The sequence below is a fragment of the Callionymus lyra genome, chromosome 4 (genome assembly GCF_982586985.1).
Source record: "Callionymus lyra chromosome 4, fCalLyr1.hap1.1, whole genome shotgun sequence".
NCBI lineage: Eukaryota > Metazoa > Chordata > Actinopteri > Syngnathiformes > Callionymidae > Callionymus > Callionymus lyra.
The window spans coordinates 7,238,188-7,246,546 of record NC_141821.1 but is presented as its reverse complement, the minus strand read 5'-3'; the positions used below and the strand labels follow the sequence as shown (position 1 = coordinate 7,246,546).

At 48.2% G+C, this 8,359-nt stretch overlaps 1 protein-coding gene across 1 annotated transcript; it reads right to left on the bottom strand.

Annotated features, from left to right (window-relative positions):
* Positions 1-390: 390 nt before the first annotated feature.
* Positions 391-7,341, bottom strand: LOC148081165 (uncharacterized). The gene is made up of 3 exons (XM_087788588.1): positions 7,073-7,341; positions 2,219-5,478; positions 391-1,784 (listed from the first exon to the last, which is right to left on the bottom strand). Exons 1-3 carry the CDS (start codon positions 7,146-7,148, stop codon positions 1,635-1,637), a joined length of 3,486 nt encoding a protein of 1,161 aa, XP_087644714.1. The 5' UTR covers positions 7,149-7,341; the 3' UTR covers positions 391-1,634.
* Between the last annotated feature and the right edge of the window lie 1,018 nt (positions 7,342-8,359).

Sequence of the window (8,359 nt, the reverse complement as noted above, 5' to 3'; positions counted from 1 at the left end):
ACATGTAGTAAAAAGCACTGCCCCTGAGTTGGACTGTGATAAACTATATTTTTGGAAATATGACAAAATATAATATCAAAAACATTCATACATTTAATTGATTCGGGCCTTTAGGTTTTATAAGGGAGGTCCAGGTTTACTCAAGTTTTCTGCTTGACTTTAGAGGAGCAACAGAGCTGGCAGAACAAAGGCTTAATTCGTATGGTGCTTAAAGAAGTTTTAGTCTTTCCCCTGATGACGCCTGATTCTCACCGATGATTATCGACGACGTATCGGCGAGAGGTTCGACGAGCAGGCGTGAGACGCTCGTCGAACCTCTCGCCGACAAACTCCTTCCACGCTGGTGTGACTGAGACACGTCTCTTGTCGCATGTGGACAAACTTCTCACACATGGTTCCTTTCTCTTCCTTTGTCCTGCCCTCTGGCCTGGGCATTCTTGTCCTTGGTTACTGGTTGCCATGGTTTCCCGGGAGCCCCTGTAGACTCAAAAACTGGAGGGATTAAAGGCGGCCATTTTGGGGACAGCTGGGCCAGGTCGGTCCCTGTTGCTCTCGGTCCCGGACCCAGTCGCTCCGGGAGGAGGGGGGGGGGAGGTATTGTGTGAGGATTAGCGCTTCCTGTGTGTCAGCTCATTACATGGGATGGGAAGGGGAGGAAAAGGGGTGAGGAGGGGAGCAGAAAGACCGGGCGAGAGAAATGAAAGAGAAAATGAAAGAGGGTGGGTTTGAAAGAGTATGACATAGAGAGGGTGAGGAGAAGGAGGGAGGTGGTGGCCTCTACAGCTGCGTCCTCAATCACACTCATACAGGCTCCGATTATCCTTTTCACACACACTCACACACACACTGTGACAGGGAACTGAAACATATTAAGAGACATTGGAGGATAAAAAAAAAAGAAGCAGAATTAAGAGACAAAAGAACCGAGATCCAGACAGAGCCGGAGCCAACAAGAGGACCTGAAAGAGTCGGACCGGCGCACAAAGACACACACACTGACCACTTCTTGTCAATGAAAACGTAAAATCCTCCATTAAAAACCATTATTCTCTTTCTCATCGTTGCTTTATTGAAGTTTTGTAAATCACATGTGCCTTGTCAGCGCTACAAAAAAAAAAAAGGTTATACAAGATATACAAACACTAGACTGACCAAAGCTGAAGTAAACTACGGGGCGCGAGGGGCCGGGGGGAGGGGGGGGGGGGTCCTGGAGATCTTCATTTAGGAAAACTATATAAATATATACATCATCAAGTCTCATTCGTTCAGTACAGCACTTGAGAAAAGAGTCACACATTCATCGCGGTCCATGTGTCAGTAGTACCAGATCCAGTAAAACTCCTCAGCAGCGTTTACGGCTCGTATTTACAACCACTGGCCACTGCTTACTCGGGTCTAATTTGGTATATGTAGACTTTTGCGTGACCTTGAAAAATCAGCTGGTCCCGGTGTCCGTGCGACGTTCATGCCTCGCCCCGGTCTACCCCGAATCACTACGACGACTACATTCCCAAATCACGTACAAACAAGACTCTAATTAAACACAACGATAAAAAAAGAATTAATGAGGCAAAAACATGGAGAAATACATTCCTTTGTCAGGAGCCTTTAGATGTGCATCAACTCTAACAAGACTAAACTGTCGTGTCCATGGGTTCGGCCGCTTCGCCGTCCTCGGGTGAAGCCGCGGCGGCGCCTTCCGGTTTCTCCTCTTTCTCTCCGTCAGTGGACTGGGCCTTGGGCGTGGTGGTGTTCGGCGCTCCGGGGTGAGTTTTCATATGACCCTGAAAAAAACAAAATAAAGCCATTTAACAAACGTGATGGTGGTGTGTTCTATCAGAGTAGTTCCTCAGACCCCGTCTCAAACTTCCTTCAGAGGTACGCTAGAAGAGTTTTATGAACGCTAAGATGCCTTTAACTGTGTGTTAGAGGTTTGGGGATGAAATTCAAGAGCCCAGACTAAGATGTTACTAGGAAACCATTTACGGAGAAGGTTAGAAAAGGATGTACCAGGTAAAGAGGTTCATGGATGAGGTTAAGGGGAACACAAAGAAGGAAGATGCTCAAGATCAATTATCAATTATCTTCCTAGTGCAAGAATTGGAAACTGCTCATTGAAAGTACTAAACCTTACTTATAACAGTACTGGGTTGTCTCTGATGAAGTTTAAAAATGTGTTCACTTTTTATTACAGTTTCTTGAGGGAGTCTTTTCTTACCTTAAGTCCACTCCGACTGGCATAAGCCTTCCCACATAAGGTACAGCTGTAGGGTTTGTCGGAACGGGTGGTTGGGGTTTGCTGCGAAGGAAGAGGGTCTGGGTCCTTTGAGGGCGTTTCAGCCACACTGTTACCCTCCTCCTTTTTCATCTCCTCTTCTTCCACAGGTGTGTCTACGGATGGGCTGTTCTCCTCCTTCGCTTGACTCTGGTCGCTCTTCACAGTTTCGCCTGTCGTGGTGTCCTCGTCTTTCGGTTCCGAGGCAGCTCGTGGACTGGCAGGAGGTGTCAGGGCCGGCTGTGGATTTTCAGCTTGGATCGTGAGATCGGAATCTGCACTTATTTTGGGATCTTCCTTTAAGGAAACGTGTTTTTCTTCTGACAACTTGGCAGCATTTGAGCTTTCTTTAATTGTATCGTTTTCACCAGTAGGCTTGGAAACACAAAGGGAAAGTGGGCCGTCGTCGGTTTCTGCAGTTCCTTTGACTTCAGAGAACTGAGTGCTGGCTGAGGGTACTTCACATGGGTTGCCTGAGTCAACTTGGGTCTCCTCAGAGTAGATAGAGCCATTCAGGGGGGTCTCATCAACTTGGGCATGTTCACTCAGATCCATGGATCCTTTAGTTCCAGCTGAAGAAGAATCACGGGTCACAGGTGGGCTCACTCTCGGGGTTGATCCCACTAATCCATCAGTGCTAACTGAGTACTTCTCGGTTGATCCGAGTTTCTTTTGAGCTGCAATTGATTCAGTTTTATGCTTCAAACCAGTTGTTAAAGCCAAAGGAAGAATCTGTTCAAATTTAGCGGGGGAACTTCTAGCACCGTGTAAACTATTTTCAAGAGCAACATTCTCTGAATCAACACCAGCTTCGGTTGGCATGTCCTCGTCAGGGGGTATTTGACCTCCAAGATGTAAGCGTATATGGTGCTGAAGAACTAAGGCATTGGTAAACTTGCGTGGGCACAATGGGCATGAGTTTTGGGCACGGGAGTTTGGTGGTCTTGCGCGGTGAGTTGCAAGATGGGATCTCAGACTACCCTTTGTTGAGAAAGAACGGCCACATAACTTGCAAGGAAATGGACGCTCCCCCAGGTGTGTGGCCTGGTGTAAACGGAGAGCTCTCGGGCAGCTGAGGACCCGCAGGCACACACCACACTGGTTGGCAGTCTGAGTAGTGGGCAAGGACGATGTGGTGGATGTTGTCGTGTGAGAAATCAAGTTTTCAGGGCCAAGTCCTGCAGAATTGGCACTTGGACTCAAACCCAGCGCAGCCAGCATTTCCCTGCGATAAGCACTCGACGTGGTGCTGAGGTCATGGCCATTAGCGTCTCCATTGGCATCTCCAAAGGTTAGGGAAGAGGTGGAGGAAGAAGAAGTCAAGGATGATGAACCCTGTGGCTGCTTTTCAAGCTTTTGAACTAACCGCTGTAACTTGGAGGTGTCTGAGGTCTGGCTCGAGGATGCAGGCGATGAGGAAGGGGAGGAAGTTGTTGGTTTGGGGAACGGGGGAAAGGGAAACGGTAGCTGATGTGGCGAGGTCAGCTGGGATGTGGATGGATGGCCTGGTCCCCTCAGAAGTGCAAGGTGATGAGGAGAAGCGCCTCCAGGAAAGAGAATCTTGGGAAGGTGAGCAAGTTGGGGGTACGAGGCAGTTGTATGGAGGGATGATTGTGGAGGTGTATTTTCATCAAAGCGCTGTTGCTTGGCTTTATACTGACCTCCCATGGAGGAGGAAGAGGATGAAGACAGTACAGAACTGGAAACACTGGCCGCCGCTGATGCTCTGTTTAACTGTAGAAGTGAGTGAGCAGTAGATAGTAGAGCCATGTCCACAGTAGGGGGCAGAGGTAGCGAGGATGGGGAAGGACGAGTGGACGCTCCCGAAAAAAACCCTAAAGCCATATTCTCGGTCATCCCTTTCACTCCATTGAAGGGCTCTTCTTCATCGGCACGACGTTTCCTCCTTCTCTGTGCGGATGCAGGCGTGGGCACACTCTGCATTTGTTCTGACAAAGCAGGGGGTAACAACGAGAGGGATAATTCTGGGTTCTGTTCTCTGTGCCGCAGAAAATGAGCCTTGAGATTTCCTCTGGTTGTGAAGCGACTAAGGCAGACTGGGCATTGGTACGGCCTTTCACCAGTATGAGATCTTAGATGGATCTGCAGAGACGAGTCACTGCTCAGAACCTTCCCACAAAAACGACACACGTGTTGAGAGCGCCCAGCAGAGCTGGAAGAGCTGGATTGGAGATCCTGGCTACCATTTGAAATAGATGAAGTGGGAAAACCAATTGCATTGCTGTGTCCAAATGAACTCGTATTTGAGGATTTCTCATGGAGGTAGCGTGGTGGTAGGCCCAATGATAAAGACAGTGGGTGCAAGGAAGCAACCGAAGAGCCAAGAGAGGGAGGTAAAGTGGAGTTAGAGGCAGATATTGTGGGAGCAGTGGAGGACAGACCTTTACTCACAGGTATCGATGTAGCTTTGGAGACAGATGGGGGTTGAAACAGGGATGAGGGAATGCTTGAAAAGAGTGATGAGACAGTGGTTGGAGTTGCTGAGGTGGGGTGTGTAGGGGACAGTGATGCAGCTCCCATAGATTTCTGGTTGTTATCACCACCATTGATATGACTCTCTTGACCAAACACAGCACCTCCCAGTCTGAGCACGTGCCTGCAGATCTCCTCGGTTATCTGCATCTGGTGGATCTGCCGCTGTTGTAAAACCCTCAGCTCCTCTAAAAGGATCGCCAATGTGGGTGGCACCTGCATTTCCCCGTGCTCTAGAGGAGAACCAGAGGTATGCTGCTGACCTGGGCTCAGGCTGTCCCGCTGAGTCACTGCACACTGGGACGATGAGGAGGAGGAGGAGGTAGTGGTGGTGGCCGAACTGCCCATGGTAGGGGACGTCATAGTGGAATGGGAGTTTCCCGGATGGGACAGTATGTGGGTGCCTGAGGTCTGACCAAGCGGAGGAGGCGAATGTGTCTGGGATGACAATGAGGGGTGAGGAAAGTCCGGGGAGAGGGAAGAATGGGTGTTTGGGAGGGAGGTGGTGAAGGGGGCAATGTGGTTGGGCCAATGGGGAGGAGGCGAACTCTCGTTTGGTAAAGAGGGCGCGTGGAGCCCGCCGGGGGATGGGCGAGGGGCCAGAGGTGGCTGGCAGTCTTGGTGAGATGTGGGGGATGAAGAGGAGGATCCTGATGAGGTAACTTCTGAGCCAAGAGATGTAGATGGAGACTTCATTCCCAGTTGTTCATCTGTGGGGGGGGGGCAAAATGCAAATAGGGTGTTAAACATCTGCTTCATAATCCCTCCGTCATTTCAATAACAGTAGGAACAGATTCAGACTTCAGTCTTTTCACAGTTCCAGAGCCATCACAACTGTTTTCAATGGTTGACCATCTATAACATCAGTGGTCAACTCATCACACGTCTATGAGAGAGTACAGATCCTTTCATGCCTTCACAATAAAGTCTAAACATCTTCACTGATAGTGTTGTGAACCTACACGTCTACAAAAAGATCCAATTTCAACTTCAAAAGAAATGCCTGTGAGGAAATGGCCTTGAAGCAGCAAACAAACAGGAGAGAAAACCTCCGCAGTCTATGAGTCTTTGTGTTGTCTTGTCTCAATCTGTGCTCTCTCGAGCAAAACTCCTCAAACATCTTGCACACACACAAAAAGCTTACAGACCACCTTGCTGCCATGGCAACACATTTTAGAGGACAATGGACATCACCGGGACAACCCATAACCCCTCTTGACCCGCCCCTTTCCTTCTGTGGTTACGTCTTTCATCTCCCCATTCACCCTACCCCCTTACGTCACAGTGGAGGTCAGGGGTCAGGCCATACTAAGGGTCTCGGGCACTGTCCAGACTTTCTGATTGGTCAACTAATCTAACCTCTCCTGCTCGGGGGTCAAATTCTTTGAGATTCTTGAGTGAGAAAAGGGTAGAGGAAAAAAAACGGGGGGAGGGTAACAACAATGGTGAGACAAACTAACTATTCCCTCCTGGAGAGGTATTACTGGTGGAATGAGGGTGAAAAATACCTTGGGTTTGAAACTAGCAAGGTATTTTGAAATGGAGATCGTTTAATTTGAGCAGTTGTAGAAAGTTTATAAAACTGTAGAAAACTTTCAATCACTTCCTCGATTATCAATGAGTATTTCCCTCCGATCCATTGTAACCCCCAAAGTATACAGTCAATGAGGGGGGGTACAGGGTGAGAGAAAAGGGGTATACATAAAGGGGAGGGAATTGCTGAGAAAGCGGGGTGCACCAAAAGAAAGGCATGGATGAAAAGTAAATGGGAATAAGGGGAGGAAGATTAATCTTTAGCAAAGACATAGACTTCCCTCCCCCAACCCATGCACCGTATTGTTACCAAATCAAAGTTCTCCAAAGTCACCAAAGAGCTCCAGCCCTGAGCTGGACAGCTGGACTCCTGGAGGAGCAACAGCACATGAACATAGCCACAGATGTATGTTGCGTTAATCCTCCTCTATTCAGTCCCAAAAGTTTATTGGAACCGGCCCAGAGGGCCCCCAGGCCCCGGGTTAGAAGGGCCCATTACAGCTTAGGACCATGTAGAGGGGGGGGGGGGGGGTTGAACAACTTTTCGACCTTTACTTTTCAATCCGTTAAAAAGCTTTAAAATGAATTCGAACACGCAAAAACTTTCCGGATGAACTTTACAACATCCGTCGAAACTCAAATTAGTTGGTTGAAAAAAAAAAAAAGAAGTGTTGAACTCGACTTTAACTTCAAATACATTCCCTTACAACATTAGTCAGAAGATCAAGCGGGAGGTTTTAAGAAAGAAACGGTCAAAGGAGATTCTCTTACCCTGCGAGAGCGACTGCGGGCCTCCTGGCTCCGAGTTAACGAGATGCTGAGGTCGCTTCTGCTTCCGGCGTGACATGATTCACGAGTCAGGGGGAGAGTCCTGGGGCGAGGGGGGCATGAGCCGGGCCGACCGACGCTCTCTGCGCACTTGGACGCGCTCCTGGACTCGGAACCAAAACCATCCACCTGAAGCCAACGGAGCGAGAAGAGCAACTTTTCAAAGCGCGTGTTTAAGGTTCGTGCAGCAAAAAAAAAAAAAGTGTCGGAGAGTCAAGAAGATCCTGCAACACATGGAGCCACCGGTGCGTGTGTGGCTGATCTTCTCAAAAGTCTCTTCTCCCAAAAAACTTGTCCAATTTGCGCCCCTCCTCTCTCGCTGCATGCACATACAGCGGGCACACACACAAACACACACAGCACACACACAACCACTCCTTGTTCTTCAATGATATTTGCATTTCAATGGCGTGTACCACACAGGGTCCCTGCTTCTCTTCCCCTCAGCTTTATTTTTCCTGACACTCACATATAAACTCAAACACACTGACTGGACGAGTTCATCAAATGAGAGTGTCAGCAACACAATATGTATCACAGTGGGCAGAGAATAAAACATAAAGTTTCCTGAAGTAAAACTTCTAGTGTAACAGGTGACTTCTTGAAAACAAAGTTTCTGGGGTCAGTCATTGAGAAACTAGTTCAACCTCCTGTCACTGTTGTGATTCTCCACAAGTCAATATTTCTAATCTCTCATCTCAATAGGGCCAATTATCTTCACCAGTAGATGTGGCGTGCAAGTGGGGCCACATTTCCCTTCCACATGCATGTAGTTCACAGCAACCCACCTCCACCCTCCCACCCAAAAAAAAAAAAAGCATCTTACACTGGAGCTCTATTTAAAAGGCAAAGAATAGACGGGGGTCTTTGACAATGGCATGCTGGACACAGTTGAGTGAGCATCTCTCCTCTCTCACTATGAACCCCCGGATCCACTGCTGCACAGTACAATGCCCCCCTTTCACCCCCTGCCTTCGCTCCTGTACCACGTGGAGAAATGGATGAAAGAGAGCGAGAAAGAGGGAGGAGGGCCGGGCCATATTGAAGTATAGGTGTCCCACAATAAACATATATGGAGCCAGAATAATTGCTGGTCTGCAAGAGAGAATAAAAGCAGCCTCAAGTTTAACATCACCTTTTATTTTATGATACCATGTTAACATGAAATCCTCTATACTGTCCATAGATCTAATTGTAATCACTAATATTTCATGTCAATGTCTTATTCTT